The 22,781-nt window shown below is 55.1% G+C and overlaps 1 protein-coding gene across 2 annotated transcripts in view; it reads right to left on the bottom strand.

Annotated features, from left to right (window-relative positions):
• Positions 1-202: 202 nt before the first annotated feature.
• The window catches only part of NUP210 (nucleoporin 210), a 100,888-nt gene continuing 78,309 nt past the window's right edge, over positions 203-22,781 (bottom strand). The window contains exons 26-37 of one of the 2 annotated variants that reach the window (XM_081822783.1): positions 20,416-20,496; positions 19,258-19,389; positions 18,000-18,158; positions 15,100-15,191; positions 13,087-13,261; positions 11,524-11,699; positions 9,394-9,614; positions 8,163-8,299; positions 5,415-5,532; positions 4,266-4,412; positions 2,492-2,742; positions 203-1,513 (exon numbers count right to left, since the gene is read on the bottom strand). In XM_081822783.1, coding sequence (XP_081678909.1) covers positions 1,073-1,513; positions 2,492-2,742; positions 4,266-4,412; positions 5,415-5,532; positions 8,163-8,299; positions 9,394-9,614; positions 11,524-11,699; positions 13,087-13,261; positions 15,100-15,191; positions 18,000-18,158; positions 19,258-19,389; positions 20,416-20,496 — 2,130 coding nt within the window. In that variant the 3' untranslated portion in view covers positions 203-1,072. Of the gene's footprint in view, positions 1,514-2,491; positions 2,743-4,265; positions 4,413-5,414; positions 5,533-8,162; positions 8,300-9,393; positions 9,615-11,523; positions 11,700-13,086; positions 13,262-15,099; positions 15,192-17,999; positions 18,159-19,257; positions 19,390-20,415; positions 20,497-22,781 lie in introns of those variants that run through there. The other variant, XM_081822784.1, reaches the window with a different exon arrangement.

The following is a 22,781-nucleotide window of genomic DNA, read 5'->3' as shown; positions in this document are numbered from 1 at the left end:
CTGAAAAACAAACTGAGGGTTCTAGAGGGGAGGGGGGTGGGAGGATGGGTTGGCCTGGTGGTGGGTATTGAGGAGGGCACGTTCTGCATGGAGCACTGGGTGTTGTGCACGAACAATGAATCATGGAACACTTCATCTAGAACTAATGATGTAATGTATGGGGATTAACATAAGAATAAATAAATAAATAAATAAATAATTTAAAAAAAAAGAAAAAGCCTGAGTCCTCGGCCTGCCATTCAAGGCTCCTCACGGCCCAGCCCTTCATCCTGCACATCACCCCAGGGTCCTTCTGACTGCCTCGCCCTCCCCCTGGCCACTCCTCCTTCCAGACCTGGTGTAAGCAGCCCCTTTGAACTGCACCCTCAAGCTGGCAGAGGTAAAATTACCCCCTCCGTGTGCCTCCCACTTCTTAAGGCCCATCTTTACAATCATTCCTTTCTTACTGTGTTTATAACCCACGCCCTATCTGAGGTGGCGGGCTTCTCAGGCCTCTGTCCAGCACAGGGCCTGGTACACAGCAGGTGCTAATAATGACTACAGAATCAGTGAATCATCTATTACTGAGCACCTACTGTATGTTAGGTAGGCCCTGTTCTAAGCACTGTCCCCACATACAGCACTTTAGCTTCCAGCTGCGGAAGACCAGTGGCAATCATAGTTAATTGTATTAATTATTCTATAGGCTGACAGTTGAGAATAGTGCTATGGAAGAAGGAAACGGGTTTGAGTGGAAGTAAGGTTCAAAGTTTCCTACTATATGAGCAGAGAATGTTTGAGGGAAGGTTGGTTTGATGGAGGTGGGGGTGGGGGCCAAGGGGCTATCTGGGGGACAGGCATCCCAGGCAGAGGGAACAGTGAATGCCAAGGACTTAGCTGGGGGCTGCATATGTCCTCAAAACAGGAAGGAGGCCAGCGTGGCTGGAGCAAGGTGCTCAAGGGGGAGACAAGCATAAATGGGTCGGGAAGGCAGATTATGCTGGGCCTTTCAAGACACTGGAGAGACTTGGGCTTTATCTCCCTCGGGAGGTGGGAGCTATAGCAGAGTGTTTGAGCAGAGGAGGGGCATGATCTAGTCACATTTCAACAGGATCCCTCTGGCTGCCATGTTGAGAACAGACGGAGAAGCAAAGCACGTGTGGCTGCTCGAATGAGTGATATTCGCTTTGCAGGATGTTCTGCGTTTCTGAGTCGTCCAGTTCTCGACGCCCCCAGGTTCCCACAAACAGCCAAGACCACCCAGTCCAGCCCTCCTCACCCAGGCCCATCCCAGCTGTGCCCCATCCCGTGACTCACGAGGACCAGGCCCTCGGCGATCCATCACAAAGGCCACGGTGACCGGAATGGTGATGGCTTGGTTAGTCATGGGGCTGGAGAAGGTCAGGGCGGTGGACAGAGGCCCCTGGCTGCCGGCCGCGGGATCCGAGACGCCAACTGTGTAGGTGATGAAGCTGGGGAGCCCCAAAGACTTCTCCTTCTCAAAGGCCAGCACAGCTGGGGACCCTGATTTCACCTGGGAGAGACATTAGGGCTGGAGAGGAGCACCCCCCACTTCTGCCTGACATGCTGGGCTTCCCTCCTGGGCCCAAAGGCCAGGGGTGGAGACCCCTCCCCAAGCCCTCTTCCTAGGCAGGTGATGATGCCTGGGTACTTCTGACAGCGTGAAATCTGCAAAGTCAGGGAAGGAGCACAGTGTCTATACTTGGAGTGTTTTTAAGAAAGGACAAATCAATATCATTGAATTCTAATCAAGTGCTCTTTAAAAAAATGCTAAGCTAACATGAACTATCATCAAACGCCAACTTTCCAAGGGAACAGCCTGGAGCTCTGTTTATGGCCGATCGCCAGCAGCTCAACCCCAGGGCCTGGCAGACCCTCTGTCACCAGCAATGAATTCATCCCTGTCTCACTCCAAGAATGTTCAGTCATATTCACTGCAGCAAGACAAGGGATGATGAAGCAAACAGTGGAGCCAAAAACCCCTTCACCACATCACCCCAGATCTTCTCCCAGCTTGCTGGGCAGCAGGACCCAGGACACCATTCACCCAGCATTCAGCAGACGGGGAAACCGAGGCCCAGAGCCAGGGACTTGTCCCCAGTTGTGCAGGCGTCAGTGATAGGTCAGGGATTAGGGCTTTTTCCTTCTGCCCCATGTCAGTGTGCATTCCTGCACTGACTTCCTTCATTGAACATACGAAATGTTCACTGAGCACATACTATGTGCTAGGGAAGCCCTATGCTAAGTACTGGCCTCGCATACTTAACTCCTGGTTGGGGAAGACTTGCAGAAGTCACAGTAATTAATACAATTACACAGGCTCATAGATAATGGTAATGCTGGGGGAAGGAAGAAGATAAGGCATATTTACATTTTTTAAAAAAAATTTTTCATTTTAAAGAGAGGTGGTCCAGGCCTCCACGTTCCACCTGGGCCTCCCTGCCTCCTGGTCCTCTCCAAGGCCCCCGGCTCGTGCATGGACGCCACTCACCTCCAGGTTTTCGAGAATCTCCATGGCACCAAAGACCTTGACCTCCGAGCTGGTGTAGTGGTTGCTCAAAAGGATTTCAGCCTGGTCAGTGTACAGCCCTGGGCTGAAGGGCACCTCGGTGCCCACGTGCTCTCCTGGGATGTGGATGCCCGGGATGGAGGCGGTGACCAGCAGCGCCGTCTTCTTCATGCTGAGATGCTTCAGCTGTTTGTCTGTCAGCCTGTGCATTGTGACGGAGCAGAGGTACCGGCCTGTGGAGACGAGGATGTTCCACACGGTCCCCTCTCCCGCCCGTGCCCTGATGCTCCTCTTTCTCCTGGCAACTCCTTCTCATCCTTCAGAGCCCAACTGAGGCATCACCTCCTCTGGGACCCTCCAAGGACATCCCTCTTTGGTACCCCTGGTCCAGCCTGAACATGCTTTCTGTGACCAGCACTCCTGCTCGCTCCTTTCTCAGAATGCTCTGGTTCACCAGATCCGCATCGCCCTGACATTCCCTGGGGTGGGAAGGCGAGGGCCAGCTCCACATCTCAGGGCCCAGCCGTCCTGGCTCAGAGGGACGGTGAGTAAACGATCAACAGATACCTTGACCCAATGCTGGGCTACAGGCCAGTTGGGGCTGACTCCCAGTACGGCCTATGGCCCCAGATACAGCAGAAAGTTCTGGAAAGGCATGGATTGGGACGATTTTGATACCTGTTGGATCCTCCATGCCTGCCCTGGGTAGACAAATGAGTTAAATGGACACTGTCAAGCGGGGCCCTGGAGAGCCCCCCAGTCTGGAACCAGGGTGCTTGTGCTGGAGTCCCTTCCACGCCCAAGCCAGCCAAGCATCCCTCGGTGAGTCGGCTAGTTTCCCTCAATAAAGTGGGAATAACATCGCACCCCTCATGGGGCCACATTCGCGAATAAATAGGGCACGGGACCCCCAGGTGCCTGCTCCGTGCCCAACCGTGCGCTTGGGCCCCACACACAACGTGTCCTGAGGACACACCTCCTGCGTCTTAGGCAGCGGCCCGGGTGCTGACCCGAGCCATGGGGCGCGGCAGGCTGGGCTTACGGCCAGGTGTCATGCTGATGCTAACTCCTCCTAATTAAGACTGGGCAGCATGTTCTTGGAAGGAACTGAAAAGTGGGCCAAACACTCATCAACAGTCATTATCATAATGACATTGGCCTCTACCATTGAGGACTCGGTAACAGGAGTGTGTGCCGGGCACTGTGCTAAGCAGGTCGCAGGAACTATCCTACCGAACCCTTGAAGTGCCCCAGGAGGGCACTCCTCTCCTCAGGTTGTGTTGGTGACGCTCCGCGTCACCTGGCCCACATGCCGGGGGCCCAGGCAGTCGCTCCAACCCCAGGGCACCAGCCTTCAGCTCCACGGGCCATGGAATGGTGATGCTTGGACACGCCATGTGGGCCCAGGACCCTTCCAGCCCCGGCTCGTTTGCACCACTCGGCCCTGACATGCGGGCAGGCAAGGCACCATCCTGCCCAGGTCACAGAGCCTCAACACCCACTGGCTCTGGACCTCAAACCCAGCTTTTCCAACTCAGAAGTGTCCTTCCTGCTGCATGGAGTGGGGGCTGCGGAGAACGGCCACCACCCAGCACAGGCCTGCCAACCCCTCCTGGTGGCCGGAAGGGGCCAGTGGCCAGAGGGGTGGCATCGGTCCCCGGAGCTCCCGACAGACAACGTCCCTCTATGCAGAGGGACAGTGAGCCGAACACACCCAAAGGAGCCAGTCTTCCCACTGAGACCCTTGCAAACTCACCCAGAGTTGCGTCAAATCCTGGCTCTGCCGTGAAAACGTCGCGTGCTGGGAAATCGAAGACATCTTGCTTGAATTGGAGCTGGCAGCTAATGAGGGATTCTGGATGCAGAGTCTCCATGATTTCCCTCTGGGCAGGGGAGCACTCACCTGGAGACGGGAAGGGGGTGAGAAGGGCATGGGCCAGGCCCACCTGGGCCTCTGTACCTGCCCGCGGAGCCCCAAAATGAGGAAGCGAGAGCAGGCCGCACACAGGCCGGCGGGGCTGCAAAATGACGCACACGGGGTGCCCCAGGGCTGCCCCAAGCTTCACGATGCTGCCACAGTTTACAAAAGCTGAGGACAATTCTAGGGAGGAGGAGGGTCATTCTGAATCGTGGGCAGTTTCAGATCCGAATCTGAGCATTTGGGCTAGAGCCTGCATCCAGCGGCCCGGCAGATGGGTTGGCCCACTAATGCACGTCATCTGTTCCTGTCAGCAGGGGAAAATGGGCAATTTATTTCTGGACATCAGGAGGGCAACAGTTCCCCACTAATACACTGAGTATCATTTCTGCAACTGCACGGTGCTGTCCCCGTGCACTGAGGTAGGAAAACAGAGGTTACTGGATGCAGTAAAGCTGCCTCATCAATCAGAACGAGAACAGCTGTATTTAATTCTACCAGTTAAGTGGTTAAAAAAAAAAAGAAAACCAACCCCAAAACAGCCCGTATTGATGTATTTATTTCTGACAGCTGGTGTCCAGGGCTGTCATAGGCAGGGGACAGGGTCGAATGTTCTATGCATGACTTGGAAGAGGTAATTACAGAAATCAAAATCAGCAGTGAGGCCTGCTAAGTCATTACTTTCTGGGATTAGTGGGGGTGACGTGTGGCTTTCTTTACTCGGTGCCCTAGGGCTGAAGTGGCATTTCCAGCTCAGACACAGGCCGTTTCTGGGTGCCAGGCTCTTTTAGGAAGATCTCTTTTCATGGTCTCCGCTTGTGGAGGACTCGGATTTCTAAAAAGCTGGAAGGAATGGGCCAGCAGGGGTTTAAATGCTCTCTCTGGCTTTGGCGTGAGTTTGAGTGGGAAAAGCAGACAAAACCGCAGCAGAGTCCCTGAGCCCAGTTCCCCCCCTCCCCCAGACCAAGCAAGCCCCTCACTCTCTACCTCTCAGGTTAGAGCTTCTGTCTCCCACGGTGACAGTCACCTTGGAGGCCTCCTGGAAGCTGGTCTGGCCTGGGCGGACGGAACGGGCTACGATCCTTTGAGGGACACCAATCACTATCTGGGGAGGGAGCCGAGGCAGCTACACTGAGCACCAATCATGTGTGGGCTCCATGCCGGCCATTTTCCTGACCTCACCCTGCTGCCTGTTTATGGGCACGGCCCATTGCACAGGGGACAAAACTGAGGCTCAACATCTGGAAGACCTGCCCAGAGGTGGTGGAGCTGGGGTTAGACCCCGGGCCAGTCAGACTCTGCAGCCTTGCCCTCTCCCGCTGAACAGGCTGCTTTTCCTGAACAGCGGAGCACGAGCTGAACGGCAGGCCTGAATTCATTCAACGGTTTGGGGTGAGGCGCAGAGCTTGGCTCCCGTGGAGGTTGCCATCACTTCTCTGTTCATCAGTTTGGTTAATTAGTCTTTCGGCAAAGAGCGAAGGCGCTGTTTTACTTTACTGTCATTTATTCAAAATAAATCACCCTAAAATGCAACTCACACAGCCTGAGTAGGGAAGGCTCCCCCAGACTCAAGTCTTCCCAGGTTTTTCCCTGCCCATCCCCTTTGCTCATCCTGCACTGGCCACACCCAAACCCCTCCAGCTGTGTGCCTTCCTTAAGCTTCCACCCTCCCCTGCAGAGCCTAACCCCATCAGAGCCGGACCCCTTGCAGGCCCAGCTTGTGTCACCCCCTCTAGCTGGAAGTCTGTCTACCCACCTCTGGGCAGGCACTCAGCACTTCCTGCCTCCCAGGAACGTGATCTCCCTAAGAGCCGGGATGGGGTCTCACTCCTCCCCAAAGCCCACGCAGCTCCCAGGGCCATGGCTGACACAGAAGCATAGGCAGGCCCACAGGCTGGCCCCATCACCTCCAGACTCACTGGTAGGCACCTGCACCCCGGCCCTAGTTCTTCACATCTTCTCCTGGACTCCTTCTGACCACCATGCTACCGTCTTCTTCCCCGTTCCTCTTCCTCCTCCTTCACACCTTGCAGAGGGGGCCCAAGGCCTTGCTCCTCTCCCCTCCTGCTCTGGTATGTTCTGCATGTTCCCATCCACTCTCAGGTCTTCCAGAACCATTTCTGTCCTTAGACCCCCACCCCATCTCCAGCTTTCTGCCCCGGAGCTCCAGAAACACCTGCTGCCTCACCATCAGCCCCACATAGAGGAGCTGCAACCACATCAAGCTGGCCATGTCTCAACTCACTCATCTTCCACCCACGCTGGCCACTCCTTCTGCATCCCTAACCTCCCCCACCAACCTCCGGTCAGGGTTAAGGACCAACATCCACCTTGTCATCCAAGCCAGACCCCGGGGCAGTCATCCCCAAAGCCTCTTATTCCCTCATTCCCTACTTCCAAATGGTTTTCAAGCTCTGGTGACCCCCCTCCTTAATCTTCCCCAAACCCACCCTTAGTTTCTGGCCACACAACAGTGCCAGCTGAAGGCCCATCCTCAGCCCCCTGGCTGGCTACCCTGCAGCTCCTCCCCCTCTCCTGGGCTCTTAGACTGCCAGGCACCGGGACCCGTTCTAAACCTTACCTCTGATCTAGATCACTCTCTACTGTAAAAAAAAAAAAAAAAAAAAAAAAAAATCCTTGATGAATCCCTCCTGGGTTTGGCATAAGCTTCCACCTCTTTGCTCTGGAATAGTAACAGTTGCAGCTAATACCTACTGAACATTTGCTGAGTACCATTCTAAATGTTTCACATATGTGAGTGCCTTTAATCCTTAACAACACTCTTCTGTCCATTTTACAGACAGGAAAACCAAGGCACAGAGAGGGGAAATAACTTACCCGAAGCCACACAGCCTCTCAGTGGCCCAGCTGGGATGGGAACCCAGGCAGCCTGGCCCCAGAGCTCACATGCTTAACCACCCCACAGAACTACCTGGAACCCAGGGTGGATCACGATTGCAATGCCAGCCTCCATTTCCCCCCACTGCCTAGGTTCCGGCCACCAGGGCTGCGCTCTCGAGCCCGGCACACCTTTGCCTATGCCATGCTCTCTCATCCAGCTCCCCACCGCCCCAGCCCCTGCCCACTCTTGGCGGCTCCTCCGGGGAGGGCACAGCTTCATCAGTCACAAGGTGCCCCTCTCTGGGACCGGCTCACCCACTGCACAGCCCCAGCACTAAATATGTGAGCTATTAGCTTAAACTGCTGGATTCGATCATGTGCACGCTGGCTCTAAAATGAGACACATTTGGAACACAGCCAGACGTTGCTCATTGATTCATTCTCAGCTGGAGATAAATAGAAGAGAGAACGGTTTTGTTCGCCTCCAGAAAGCGTCAAGAGGTGACTTGCCAGGGAGGCTTAACTTTGCTGGTGACGCCACATCACCGTGCTGGCCTGCCCACGCCGAGATTCCTGGGGAGACGCCCCCGGGGGACGCTCCGGCCCTTCCACCAGAGTGCATGGGAGCCGGGGGGCGGGGGGAGGGCAGCCACCCCAGGACATCAGCCCCTGTCATGGCACCATTTTGAATGTGGGGAGGCGGGGGCCTGTGCAGAAAAGGGAGCTTGTTCCAATCCCAGAGGCAGTAGGCAGCAGAACCCAGACTCCTGACTCCGGATCCTGACCGCTGACAAGCTGCTACCGCTTCTTTTCTCGAGAAAAGGGAGGTGTTCAGTATAGAAAGCTAAGGGTTTCACCCCGAGTGGGTCAGCCACGTATGCCCCGAAGCCCCACCTCCTTGTAGGTCCTCAGGTACCCAGCAACCTCGTAGTAAACCGTCACAGATCCCGCCTCTCGGGCCACAGCCACGCCTGTCCTGGGCTCGATGTGGAGGATGCTGCTGGCCGAGGAGCTCCAGGTTCCAGAGAGGCCTGGGAGAGGAAGCCCTGGCTGTCACTCACCGTTCCCACATCTGAAACTGCGGCCAAACCCTGTGCCCTGGGTGACCGTGCCAGCCTCCTGGGGGCCCCGCCCAGCCCCATGCTCTACACTGCTGCTCACTCGTCACCCTCAGGGTAGAAGCCATCCCACTGGCCTCGGCACCCTGGCTTGGCCCTCCCCCGCCCCCCACCCGCTCCTGGCCGTGGCCACCTGGGGCCACCTGCAGGTCTAGGTCACCTGCTCTCTGCACAGCTGCCACCCTGCCCAGAGTGAACCTCTGGCCCTCCTTTCTCTCCACTGCCTCCCTGCTTGCAATCTCCTGATCATTCCCTTGTCCTGGAATGACCTGGGTGCAGGCCCTCCCCACAGGACCGCCCCTGCCCACCCCCAACTGTGTCAAACAAAGTTGGTGTCAGGCTCAAGAGCCAGTGCTGGACAGTACTTCTTAGTTAAAAGCCAATCACATTATAGAATATATACCACAAAATAACAACCACATTCTATTTCTGGCACATTAGATTTGTTTTTCTTTAAGGGCAGCGTTTAACTTCCTTTCAAAATGAATTTAATTAGATTAAAAAATAAGGAGTCACTTGGAAAACCTGAAACAAAACAAGTAACGTAGGTCATGGATATACAGGTGGTGTGGGAGCGGCTGAAATCTGGAAATCGTGGAACGGGCCCAGTAGCTATTCTTTGCTTACATTTCCTTTCGGAGGTACTCTGTCCTACACTGTAACCACTAGCCACGAAATGCATTCAAATGAAACAAGTAGCTCCTCGTCGCATTAGCCACATTTCCAGGGTTGGATTGTGAGTGCCCCCCGCGTTAGACGATAGATACAGGGTATCTCCGCAGTGGCAGAAACTTCTACCAAATAGCGCTAGGTGAGCACAGGGCTGGCAGGCTTGCTCGGTAAAGGGCCAGATGGTACACGTGTCGGGCTGTGGACATGGGTTCTGACACCTGCTCTTGAACCTCCGATGAGCTCGGCTTGTCTTACCCTTACAACAGGAGCCCGCTCCCATCTTCGTGACTGCCTGGATTCAGAAGGGTTCCCCGGCCAGTATCCACCTCTCTTACCTTCCAGGCCGACCAGGACTGTGGCCAGACAGAGGACGTCCCCCACCACCACCGCTCCGGACAGCTCCGGGGAGATGGCCTGTTGGACGGGCAGCGGGACGAAGTCGGAGAGGCCCACGTGCTCCGAGTCCCACACGCTGAGCAGCGTCAGGCCGACGCTGACGGTGCGCACGACACATGTGTTGTTGGTGGTGCCCTTCCCAATTTGCACAAACTCATCTCTAGGCACAGGAGGGGGAGGCAGGCTCTCAGTCTCAGGGAAGGGGCGCACGACTTCAGAGGGAGAAACACACTGAGTCCCCTGCCCGGTGAAGCTTCTTGCTGACTGTGGCCCCAGACGTCCCCTGGCTCAAGTTTCCCAAGCAGATCTGGGGCCACCACAGGCCACATGAACCTGACCTCCTCTCCTCTTCCCTGGGAGGAGCCCATGGCCCACAGCTGGGGTGGCCCGGCACACATCCCCCACGTTCCAGAGGGGAAGGCTGAGGCCAGAGGGCAAACGCTTGCCTACAAAGTGCTTGCCAATCCCTTCCCAACAGTGAACTGGGACACTCTCGGGAGGCACGACCTCTGCCCCCTGCCTCCTCTGTAAAATGAGAATGAGAATGTACCCGCGTCCCAGGCTTGATGTAAGTGTGAAACTAGGTCGGTGGCTATAAAGCAGTGAGACCAGTGGCCGGCACGTGGTTAGTGCTTGGTCAACACCAGGCCTGGACTGGCTGGCCTGAGGGGTAGGGTCTCTGGCTTCCTCCCTTTCCTCCACTGTGCCTTCTGACCCCTGAGCCCTGACTGGTCTCCAGGAGAGGTGCTCCCACCACAAAAAGGCCAGCGGGACTTCTGTGGGGTAGCTGAGGGGTTGGGAGGACCTGCCTCCGCTTCCTCCAGGGTAGCCTAGGTCTCAGACAGATGCACGGCCCATACCACATGCATGGAGCTCCACGGTTTGCCAGAGGCCTTTGCGACTATGGCCTCAGTTGATGGCCCTGAGGACGAGGCAGGTTCCCCACACAACAGGTGTGGAGACGGAGGCCTGGAGAGGTGAGCTGCCTTGCCTAGGAAGGGCCCACAAAGGGCAGAGCTGGGGCTTGAACTGGGTCTAACCCCAAACCCCGGTCCTTCTACCATGCTACGTCCCCCATGCCTGGCCCCGGGTATGTGAGCAATAGGGGACAAGTCTGTCGCAGGCCTGTGGGGAGGCCAACTTACAACGGACACCCACACCTGGATACAATCTTCTGCCTCCCATGCTCCCTAGCACCCCCGCCCAAGACCCTCCTTCCTCCTGTGCCTGATGCCTCTCTCCTGCTTTTAGCTGGTCTGCAGGCCCCTGGGGCAGTAGTTCTCAAGCTTTAGAATTGCCTGGAAGCCTCCTTAAAAGACAGAGTGTTGGGTCCTGTGCACTTGCATTTCTAAGGGCTCCCAGGTGCTGCTGGCGCTGCTGGTCTGGGGACCACGCTTTGAGACTCACTGTTCCAGCAGACCCAGTCAGAGGTTTCAGCAGGCCCAGACTGAGGCCACGGCTCTCTTCCTGCTCTGGAGAGCACCCTCTCTCTCGCCTCACATGAGGCCTGTGGCTGCAGCTGTATTTCCAAAGAGCCAAAATGAATTGCACGTGGAACCAGATGCGACCTGGTATTCAAAACCACTTCCTGGCTGTGTGACCCTGGGCAAGTGGCTTGACCTCTCTGAGCCTTGACAAATAGGCTATAGTGAGGCATCAGTGAGACACAGGAGAGGCAGTGAGCGTCAGACTCCTTCCTCACCCGCACCGGGGCGCTGGAACGTGTGCGTCTCCCCTGCGGGGGGCTTTCCCAGGCACACACAAGTCTTACCACAAGCCCTCCAAGAACCAACCCCGACACTGTGTCTCGCCTCCTGGCCAACAGGGCACATTACCGATAGCTTCCTGCCACATGGTAATAAAGGCTCTGGGCCCCGCTTTCTCCTCACTCCTGCCTCCTGGCCGAGCCCAGGGCTTCCCCCTGTGGCCCTAGAAGTGTGGCACGTCCCCTCCTCTTGGCGACTGCAGGTAACAAAGTCTCCTTTCAGTGGCACTAGGCTGTCCAGTTGCCATCCAGGTACAACTGAGGAACGCCTTCCAGTGAGAAATGAGGGTCACCCACAGCCTACCTGTTGGTTGCAAAGCTGAGGACCGAGTTGTGAGCATGGAAGATGTCTCCGGAGTTGTCATGGAAGTGGACCGTGAAGGTCACAGTCGTTCCCAAAGGCAGGGATGCCAGAGCCTCCTTGTTCTGGGTGTGCAGGGCGGGGCTCATGGAGATCCTCAGGTAAGAAACTGGAGACACCTGAGGATAGTGAGCAGGTGTGGTGGTGACCGCCCTGGGAACCAGCTTCCCCAGGACGAGACGTCTGCCCCCAGGCGGGTCACCTCCCTCAGGAAGGACCGGGAGCTGGATCGACTCGGGGGTCACGAAAGAGAAAAGGCCTTGGTCTCCTGAGTGTCCCAGCCTAGTGATGAGACTCCTGCCTCCCCACACAGCAGGCCGGGCTTACGAAAAAAAACCCAACCTACAAGAGTCAAAACCCATGGCTTTGAAAAATTAGATCATTATTCACATTTGCAAAAATATCCCCTGGGCTTTGAATGTTTGGTTTCTCTGGGAAACCTGGCTCTCCGGGTGTCTTAAGTGGAAACAATGCCCATTTGGACTGCAGAGGAGGCATTAACTGGGAGCTGCTGGGAGCCTGCAGATGCTCCAGGGAAAGCAGGATGGGGAGGAGGGAACCCGAGCTCCAGAGATGGAGGCCTTGGTCCCTTGACTCCGAGTAAAATCTATCCTGGCCAGAACTTCCGCCCCCTCAAAAGACCTAATTTCTGGGATAAAGATCAGTGGGTGCAGTGACAGGTATACAGCTGGTGCTCAATACATATTTGCTGAAGTAGGGTGAGCAGTGAGTCACTTCTACTTACTCAAAGAGTAGGGTGGAGGGTTCCCACCTTGAAGCAAAAAGGCATTAATTAAGGAAGTAGGTCTGTGACCCCAGCAGGATCTCAAACTTGAAGTCACGCATCTCGTCTGTCACTCAGGATTCAGAATGTGGCTAGGAGGAGGTACAGGTGGGAAATCTGGGGGACCTGACCCAAGGACGCCCAAGGAGAAAGTCCCTAGCACAAAGGAGCACGGAATGGCGGGGGGGCATGGTAAGCATTGTGCTGAGGCCAGGGCACACAAACCTGAGTCCAGCCCACGTGGGTTAGGGCCCGACCCTGCCTCGCAGCCACCGAGAGTGACTCACTTCCACTAGGAGTCTGTTTCCTTGCCTGTAAAATGGGTTAGTCACCACGTACGTAATGCAATGATTTCTGCGCTGGGTGTCTAGCACACGCAGTCACTGCTCGTGGGCACCGACCATGCTCCAGGTACCATCTGTCCTGTCAGGACACGGGGGTGCCAGCCCCAGCAAATCACAGGTTTCGCTGGGCCTCAGTTTCCCACTCTGTGAAATGAGGCCATTGCAATCAATAACCTCTAAGGAACTTCAGCTCTGACATTCAGAAGATGCTATAGCTTTTCCTCCAGGACCTTTGCCCCCAAGTTATTCTTCAATAAATTCTTCCATACAATTTCTCAGCTGGAAGGTGAATAGATCCATTTTACAACTGTGAGGGGAACGTTTTTGCCTCAACGCTCTTGCTTTCATTACTCCAAAAGGAGGAGAACACGATCCTACCTTTACAGCAAAGATAATGGTTTGGTTGGCCCCGAAAGGCTCTTGGGCAGTCACTTCAATTGTGGATGTCCCGATCATGGACCCTGATGTCACGAAGCCTTTCTTGTCCACATGGACCACGGGAACCTTCTCTGGCCCATCCAGGACGCGGTAGCTCAGAAATGCTGCGCCATCCCTTGGGAAAACAAACAGACCCAGTTTTTCAGAGCGTGGCTGTGGGAGCAGGTCTTGGTGAGGGGACCGGCATCCCTGCCCGGAGATGCAGCTGTCTGGGTTTCCCAAGGGCTCCTGGAAGAAGGAAAAACCTGATCCTGGCTCTGCTATTCATTAGGACCCAGGTGGGCAGCCTGACTGCAGCCTCCTCAGCCACCCATGGGAAACCTAATGTGGAAAACTGATGGTTCCAAGGAGAGCACTGCTTCTGCGAGAAAAGACTGAGGGCTAAGCTGCTCTCATCCCTTGCATGGGACTTTTGCTGTAAAAGATCTTTTCTGGGGCAAATGGTTTCCCATTTACTGACAGAGGGCAGCCTGGCACAGTGGAAAGAGGATGGGGCCCGAAGTTGGGCAGATCCTGACCACAGTCCCAACGCCCCGCAGACAGCTGCATGCCTTGAAGCACCTCGTGTCTCCTCTCTTAGCCTCAGTTTCCCCAACTGTAAAAAGGGAAGCAATGGTCCTGCCCTGTCCTATTTCCAAGGGCAGGGAATGGGATGAAAATGGGCTACTTGCTCAGAAAATGGTTCGTAAAGCTACTGATGATCTGCACTGGGTAGAAGACAAATTCTACAGTATTTTGTACTCTCACATTTATTATATAATAAAGAAACAACAGGAAGGAAATGTGTTCAGCCCCCAGGGCTAGCCCCCTCACCTTGCTCTTTGCACGCAGCCCTCCAGACCCTCCTCAGACAACGTTAAATAAGTATTATTGCCTCTGCTTCAACTTTCTCCCCCATCACCTACCCCTTCCCTGGAACCTGCAGAAGTCCTGTTCATCCTTCAGGATGAACTGACCCAGCTCAAGGGGCGCCTGGGGGGCTCAGTTGGTTAAGTGTCTACCTTCGGTTCAGGTCACAATCCTGGGGTCCTGGGATCAAGCCCTGCATCCTGCTCAGCGGGGTGCCTGTTTCTCCCTCTACCCCTACCCCCTGCTTATGATCGAGCTCTCTTGCTCTCAAATAAATAAATCAAATCTTAAAAAAAAAAACCCAGCTCAACCATCTCTATCTGACATGACTCCCCTAAATCATCGCACAGAAGGCCCTTCTTTGGGCTATGGCTTAACCATTATACCTTGTTTGATTGTTGCCCTTATGCTATACTCCTCTCTTCCCCACCAGAATGTCATCCAACTCTGTTCCAGGAGCCTAGCACACAGCCTGGCATTTAGACACTGTGGCTGAACAAACACCACATGTATGTGTTTCATGCAACATGCAAGTACCCCTGGGGTCCTCAGAGCCCCCCCACTTTGCAAACCACAGTTCACATGCAAGTCATTGCTACCAAAGGCACCCCACGTGAATGCAAGGCAGGAATTATACTTGCAGACACTGATGTACGTCCCCAACGAGTGGGGATCTGGCTGAGTGCAGGTCTGGGTTGTGGCCCAGAATTTGCATTTTACCATGCTCCCAGATGATGCCCATGCTGCTGGTTCAGGAATGATACCCACCGAACAGCAAGTCTTGAAGACAAAGGGGCATTTGAAAATTTAACTCTTCCAAGGTGGTACTTTTTTCCCTTTGGAGTCGCGGACTTGAGCAGTAGGCATTAAAAGCTTTCTAGGTGACAGGGAAGAAAAGGTGGACCCCCGGGGACCAGTGATGTGGAACAGCAGGAGAAATCCATGGGGAAGAGAAAGGGGAATGCAGAAGCCGCACCCACTTCACACCGAGAGAGACGCAGTTCTCTTGAAGCATCCGCGGCTCCTGACAACTTTGACAAATGAGTTGTCGGATGTGGAGCGCAGCTTCTCAGCCCTGCTGCAAACAAGCGCTGAGTCACGTACCTGTTTGTCTGAAGCTTTATAAATGAGTTGGGTGACATTAATATTTGTTCTGCTTCTATTTCAGGGTTCAGCAGCAGCAGCTTCTCGAATACCTGGAATGGAGGGCAAGGTTTGCTCTCTGGGATGTGCTGGAGTCCCGCCCAGGTCCCTGCTCCCCTCCTGGCAGTGCGACCAATGGGGCCCAGAAAGGAGGAACACTGTTGTGGGCACCTGCCAGGCGTCAGGGGATGGGATGTGAAGGGTGGACTTTTAAGAGAGGCCAGAGGTGTGATGAGAACAAGCGGCAGGCTCATGTTTGCGCAGCCCGACGGCGGCTGCTTCATGGAACCAGGGAGCACGGGCCGCCCCCCAAGTTCCCGTGGTGGGGAGATCTTTATGGGCACAGAAGGCAGTGTACAAAATTACAGGGCCCAGGGTCTGGTTCAGCTGCTCCTCACTGTGCCCATCTCGGAATAAGTCCCATCCGCCCCTTGGCCCTGATCTTCCTCCCTCTTGCCATGCTCTCCCAGGAGCTGCACAGGGCGGGGCGGGGCGTGTCATTGGACCAGGCTGGCCCATGAGAAACCTGGTAGTATTGGAGCGAATCAGATCGAATCTGATCCTCACTTCTCAGGAGCCCCGAGGCCTTCCACAGCTCCCCAGCCCAGGGTCGCAGCTCTTACGGGAACTCCAGACCCCTCCCGACAAGCACCCTAATTGCCCACTGCCCTTCCAAGTCCCTTTCTCTAGGGGGCCTTGGGAGGACCTCCTTTGGCATCCAGGCCTGGATGCTGAACCCAGCTTTGAGCTCCCCCTCTGGCTTCTGATCTTATCAGACGGGCTGGATGCGAAGGGCCTGGTTTTCCAAGGAAACCCCTTCCCTCCCAGCACTGCTGGGTTCTGATCATATACATAAGCCTAGATTTCCTCATCTGTAAAATGGGTCTAAAACCATAATCCTTGCCATGTCTGTCTCAAAATGCTGTGGGATTTGTGTGGCAACGTGAGCGGCACTTCCTAAATGGTGAATGATAAATGATCTCTGGGAGCGAGATGGGGTTCTGGTTTCAGGGGGTCCTTCCACCAGGCAGGGGGTGCCCAGGGTGCAGCAGCCTCGCTGGTTCTGACTCGGACACACACACACAGCACAGGAAACACACCCACAAATAGGTTTCCTGTTTTTCTTAAATGCATGTGCTTTTTTGCCCCTCTTTAGAGGGAGGGGAGGGTGTAAGAGCGATCTAACTTTCCTGTTAACTCAAGTGTCAGGAAAGCAACAGTGTGAGCACCAGGGTCAACAGCGACGGACCCGTGGCCTCACCACCTGGGGGACAATGACGGGGAGGTGTGGGGCCGGCTCCATTGCAGGGAGGCTGCTTCTCATCGCCTGCTGATTCTGCCACGTGGCAAGACGCCCCATCTTCAGGACAAGCTGCCTACTGGGTTTTTAGACAACATCTTCCTATTTTTAAATGTTGGCAACAAATAAAAATTGTTTCTGAGCACTACATGAACCAAAGCAAATACATCTGTGGGCTAGATCCAGCGTCTCGAAGTTTCGGATGTACTCAAACCTCCAGCTGCTGTCAGCTAGGGAAACCGAGGCACAAAGATGTTAAGTGACTCAAGTGAGGTCACAGAATTTGGAAGCTACAAAGCCCCGTCTTTAATCCCATGAGAGGTGCCAGACATGATTTCATTTTATTTTTAACTGGGAAGAATGTATATTTGTATTTGGGTCTGTGTAACTGTATTTATCCACGTATGTGTGTATGTGCATGTATATATGCGTTGTATCAGTGTGCGTACATGTGCATGTGTGTATGTGTCTGTGAGTCTGTGTATGTTTGTCGGTCTGCGTGTGCATGCATGCATGCAGACAGAGGTGAGGGGGTTGCTAAATGGGTGTTTCTTTCTTTGAAAATCTTTACCCCTGACGAGGTAAGTGTCTAGTTTAGAAATGGCTTATTTCATCTTGAAGAGGAGGCTTGAATCTGTTTCTTTCTCATGATATTTAAGGGCGACTTTCAGTTTTTCTTTGCAATTTAGGGGGACCCAGAGGTTACTGAGTCCCAGATGAGTAGAACAGGGCCCTGTGAAGCTAAAAATGCTCTTCAGAAGCAACTTGTCCCTTCCCTAGTTTTAGAGAGGGGCCCCGAAGGACAGGGGAGGTAGGAGGGCAGGCTGGAGAGAGAAACATGGGTGCTGAGCCCCAGGTGGGAGAAGAACCGCTGGGCTCTAGGTCCTGACTCAGTGGTGTACCCCTGGGGGTTCTGAGCAGCCCCCCTCCCTCTCTGAGGCTCGGTTTCCGTCTGTGAATCAATAGATCACACTGTCTGCCAGGCCGTCCATACAGCATAGCCCTCCAGGCCTTTCTGGGCCCACCACCCACTCACCGTGACCTGGAGGGGCACTTTGACCCCTACCCCCTCGGGCCACAGACTCATCATCAGGCAGCAGCGCCCTGCTGGCTTCATGGGAACACCTCCCAGGTGAAACAACACTGGGAAGTGGTGAAAGGCAAGCCTGCCTCCGTTAAGTGCTGAGTATTTGTGAAATAAACACAGTTCAATGAATGCTTCATGATTTTCCAGCTTCTTCCTACTATGAAGGTGCCTCAGACTCTAAGTGCAGAATTATCGGCTATTTGGGGAACACACTGAGCTATTTCAGACCGCCAGGACTTTGTACACACCATTCCTTCCACCTGGCCTGCCGGCCACCCGCCCCCATCCTGATGGCCCTGGGCAGCCCCAACTCTGGGCTCCCACAGCACCTTATATACTCCTGATCCCTGCAGGCCAAGAAGTCATCAGGTGCACGGGCGGTAGCAGGGCTGATGTGGGCCTGAATGACCCTGGGGTGGGGGGGGAGCACTTGCTTTCCCTATAACGGTGGCTTCTGCCCCCCTTGCTCTTTACCTGGATTTGGATCTCATCGGTGAGTTCTTTGGTGAGGCCATGCAGCTGCCCGGCAGTGGGGTCCAGAGCCTTGACCACCACCCTCAGCCCGGTCCGGCCTTTCACTCGGCCGTGCACGTTCATGGCAAAGTTGTACTGTGACGGAAGCCGTAGTGAAGCCTGGAACAGACACCAAACACGTTCTCAGGGAGGGTTTGGGGCCCTCTACCCCTGACAGCTGCCCACCTGTCCTCAAAGCCTGCTGCCTCCCCGCTCTGGCTGGGGCCCGCTAACCCCAGCACCCGCGCAGCATGGAGAGGTTCACAGGTGCAAGTGGGTCATGCTGGGTCAACCCAGCTGGGCAGGCCTTCTCAGAGCCTTTAGTGTGTGGAGTGGGCGATGAACCAAGAGGGATGCTAGGCTTGGCAGTGTTTGCCTGAAAAGCCCAGCACATGACATGTCTGTGCTTAAGGAACAGTCTGGGGAAGTACCTGGTCCTGGGGATACCACCCTCCCCAATCACCCCCTCCCTGCTGTGCACAGATAAGGCAAGAAGAAACCTCCCCAAACCACCCCCCACTTGGGTCCCGCATGACCACGGCCCACCAGGGGTGGCAGACTGGAGTCACCAGGGCTGGCACCCTGTCCCATTTCCCCACTGGCTCACTGGGTGACATACACCAAGTCCCTTCCCACAGATGGGCTCCAGTCAACACGAAGAGGGGGTCAGTAGCTTCTCTTCCAGCTCTGAGGTCTGAGGAAAGGCCAGGGTCCCTCTCAGAAGGGCTAAGGGGAAGGGAGTTTGCCCTCAGGGGTAAATCTGGAAAAAGCCCCAGGGCTGCCAGGCATCACCTGAGAGAGAAGGTCAGAAGTTACAGACTAGGTACCCTGACCAAGACCCTATGATCTTCTGGAACTTCTGTGACCTCCCCACAAGGCTGTCATTTTTGCTGCCTTCTGAAGTCAGTTACCTACAAAGCCCGTCTGTAGCGCTTAGCAAGTACATGCTTAGAGTGGAAAGCTCTGTGAGGAGGGAGAGCTAGGAGCCCAGATTCCTGGACAGGAGAGGACTGGGAGTGGAGGAAGGACACCAGGGAGGATGGTGTGGTGGCGGCATTTGCGAGGTGTCCCGCTGAGCCTTGAGAGAAAGAATGGGGCCAGGACCGGCCTGGGAGTGAGGGTGCAGACCCCACATGCAGAAATATGGGGAGAACCCTCCCTGCGCCGGACACTGGCGCACATGGGGGGGGCAGGAAGGGGACCCAGGGTAGGCAGTTACCTCATGGTGTCGCCCCCGGATGTCCAGGATGTCCCGCTTGGTGACAGACCAGTGGAAGGTCAGGCCTGGCACAGCATTGCCAAAGGAGAAAGGGTTCTGGTTGTTGGTGATCCCGGTGATATAAACAGGCATCTGCAGGAGAGAATCCAGGCCCGTGACCACCGGAGTCCCCCTGCCGAGAGTGCCCCCAAAAGCCCTGGGGCACTGCCTGACCTCCCCACTGCCTGGGTCCTTTCCTGTCTCCTTCATGCCATGGGAGCTGCGCCCCATCCTTCCCTCACCAGAGATGGGCCCAGCACAGGTGTGGGGAGGGCAGGCAAAACAGCCAGTGATCAAATAAAAGACAGAACCGGCCCCTCCGCACATAGTCCTTGGGCTGTGGACGGTGTCTCACCTTAGCTGACCGACCCCCTCTTTGTGATGTGACCCCCCGACCAGAGCTCCAGGGTGCCTGCAGCCTCCCAAGTGGCACAGCTCATCCTGCCCTGCGGTTGGTCCCTGCTTCTGCTCTTCTTTCTCAACCCAGCCGGGGGTCCCTGCTCATGGGGGAATGGGCACAGGTGGGATTTGAGGTTCCTGAGTGCCCGCCAGGGGAAACACGTGGTGGAACACTGCCAAAAGCCAAGAAAAGACTGCGCCAGGCTGCCTGGGTCAATTTACAGTTCCATCACTTACTAGCCATGTGACCTTGGGCCAAGGCCGTAAGCTTTCCACATGTGTTCACATCCTCATCTATAACAGAGGGATGACACGGGAAGCAACCTCAAGGGTTAATGAACACTGAAGGAATTGCTGCACCGAAAGCATGGAGCAGAGTACCCGCCATATAAACGTGAGCTCCTGTGATGTGCCAGGTGCTATTCTAGGTGTGGGAAGCTGGTGGACCCGGCCGGGGGGGGGGGGGGGGGCGGGGCACAGGTGTCGCTCAGTAATTGTGCCAGAGAAAACACAGGGGCCCAGAGCAGGAAACACAGGGAAGGCTCCTAAAGCTGGAGCTGAACCCATGGACCAGCAGCTGTTGAGCAGGAGAGGGAACAGTGGACCTAGCCATGGCCCTGCCAACCTCATCCCAAACCAGGACTCAGAGCCCGAGGTCTGCAGAGAGGCTGCTCAGGCAGCCAGTGTGGATGGGAGGGGCCAGAGAGCTTCCCGCCTCACCTGGGTCCCCGTCCTCATGCGAGTGATGGGGGCGCGGATCCTCACGGCCTGGAGAAGCAGCACCTCCACCTCCACGAGGTCCTAGGGAAAGGGCTTTGGGGTTCAGGCTGGCTGCGGTAGGGACTAGGGGCTCGCAACAGGACCCCTCCAGGGAAGGAGGATCTTGCTGAAGCCAGCTTAGAGTCCCACGGCCACGAGGCACTCACAAGATGCCCAGCACCATGCTCCTCTTCCCAAGGCAGCCTGGCCCCGTGGGTGACTCAACCCACAGAGAACTGGCCACTGTTTTTCCCGTTCCCTTGGGGGTCCCAGCCTGGTCCTCTGAGCCTAGAGGCCTATCTGATCAGCTGCTCCAGGTCAGCAGTCCAGAGCCTTGGGGGCAGGGACTGGGGACTGCTCTTCGGGGTGGCCCTCACAGGAGAGGATTCCAGATTCTCCCAACCCCAGATCTAGCATGTTTCTCTGTAAGTGAACAGGGTACTGTGACAAATGCAGGACACAGAATCTAGTTAGAGCAGACTGTATATCCTTTCATTCTGAAGTCTATACTCTAATTAATCTGGTTAAGGATTAACTTTAGGGGCATCTGCCTTTGGCTCAGGTCACGATCCCAGGGTCCTGGATGGAGCCCCATGTCAGGCTGCCAGCTCAGCGGGGAGTCTGCTTCTCCCTCTGCCTCTGCCTCTCTCCCCTGCTCATGCTCTGTCTCTCTCTCTCCCTCTCAAATGAATAAAAAAAATCTTAAAAACAAAGATTAACTTTATTAGGCTTTTTTATAGTGCTATTGGCTCTTGCTGAACCCAGGCTACTAAAACCCTTAAGCCTTATTTGCATTGGCTCATACTGAGCCCGCCTCCTGTGTCTTGCGATCTGGGCTAATGTCTGGCATTTAGTAGGTACTCAATAAACATCCATTCCCTTCCTTCCCTTTGCCCTTTTAACTGCCTGGTCTCCTTCTGCCAGTCCCGGCCCATACCCCGGCCATGGGTGCTGAATCGGTGACCTGGTTTGGACAGATGGAACTGGGAGCTTCGGAGCAGAACCCCATACACTCTGTGGACACATGGGCCTCAAGCTGAGCCCCCGCCTGCCTGGGCTCAAGAAGATGGCTTTCGGCTAGGACCAGTGGCACAGCCTCTCCATCTGCCAAGGGGCACCAGGACCTTCCTCCAGCTCCTCTCCCACCCCGCCAGATGGGAGACACACAGAGAGAGGTGGCCCGGCAAGGTCAGACCAGGAAGAGAAGTGGCCGGGAGGGAAATGCATGGCTGTCTGCCCCTCTGGCCGAAGTTGCAGCCAGCTGCCATTTCAGCTACCTGGGCCCCCAGGAGGAGGAAAATAAACTAGTTCCTGAAGCCACAGTCCTTTCTTTAGAAGGAAAAAAAAAAAAAAGCAAGGCCTCCTTGGTCCTTCATGTTATTCTCCAGAACATCTATCTGAATCCTGCTATATGCCACAGGACAGATTTCACATTCTCAACGCTTTCTTGCCGTCTTTATAAAATCGATAGGCAGAATCAGGGCATCTACCTCCATGATTCAAAAAGACTTGGTGGTTTAAGCAGAGACACTGCAACTCCTGCTAAAGGGAGTAAATCAATGAACTCAATGTTAGATCAAAGTCAGCCTTGGGAAGGAGGACGCATCAGCCTCCCCTTCTCTAGGACGATGTACACACCAGCTCCCTTGGGTGCCCTGGGTTCAGATGCGGTGAACTCAGGGGAGCTCACGGACTCCTTCCAGGGAGCCCTGGATGCCGGACAAGGAACAGGGGATCGGGGTTCTGAAAAGGCTGTCTGTAGTCACATTAGAGCCCAGATTTCTGGCCACCTCCCCTGAGATGCTTCCACAAGTCACCGTGGTCACAGGATGTCAGGGAGAGCCCAAGCACTCTGAGGCCTGCTCAGGACGAGGAGACCATCTCCCATCTTCTGTGAGGAGCCCAACGAGGTGCCCACCCCTGGGAAACAAGGAGCACCATCAGACTTAGAAACCAATGTTCAGGGCGCCTGGCTGGCTCAATCGGTGGAGCATGCGACTCTTGATCTCAAAGTCATGAGTTCAAGCCCCACGTTGGGTGTGAAGCCTACTTAAAAAAAAAAAAAAGAAAAGAAACAAACGGGCGCCTGGGTGACTCAGTCATTAAGTGTCTGCCTTTGGCTCAGGTCATGATCCCGGAGTCCTGGGATCGAGCCCCACGTCGAGCCCCGCATCAGGCTCCCTGTTCCCTGCTCGGCAGGAGGCCTGCTTCTCCCTCTCCTACTCCCCCTGCTTGTGTTCCCTCTCTCACTCTGTCTTTCTCTGTCAAATGAATAAAATCTTTAAAAAAACACACACAAAAAAACAAAACACACAAGAAAAGAAACC

This window comes from Leptonychotes weddellii, chromosome 1, assembly GCF_054177405.1.
Source record: "Leptonychotes weddellii isolate Sample4059 chromosome 1, ASM5417740v2, whole genome shotgun sequence".
Classification (NCBI taxonomy): domain Eukaryota; kingdom Metazoa; phylum Chordata; class Mammalia; order Carnivora; family Phocidae; genus Leptonychotes; species Leptonychotes weddellii.
Note: the sequence above shows the minus strand (reverse complement) of the source record. Positions and strands in the feature narration are given on the sequence as shown.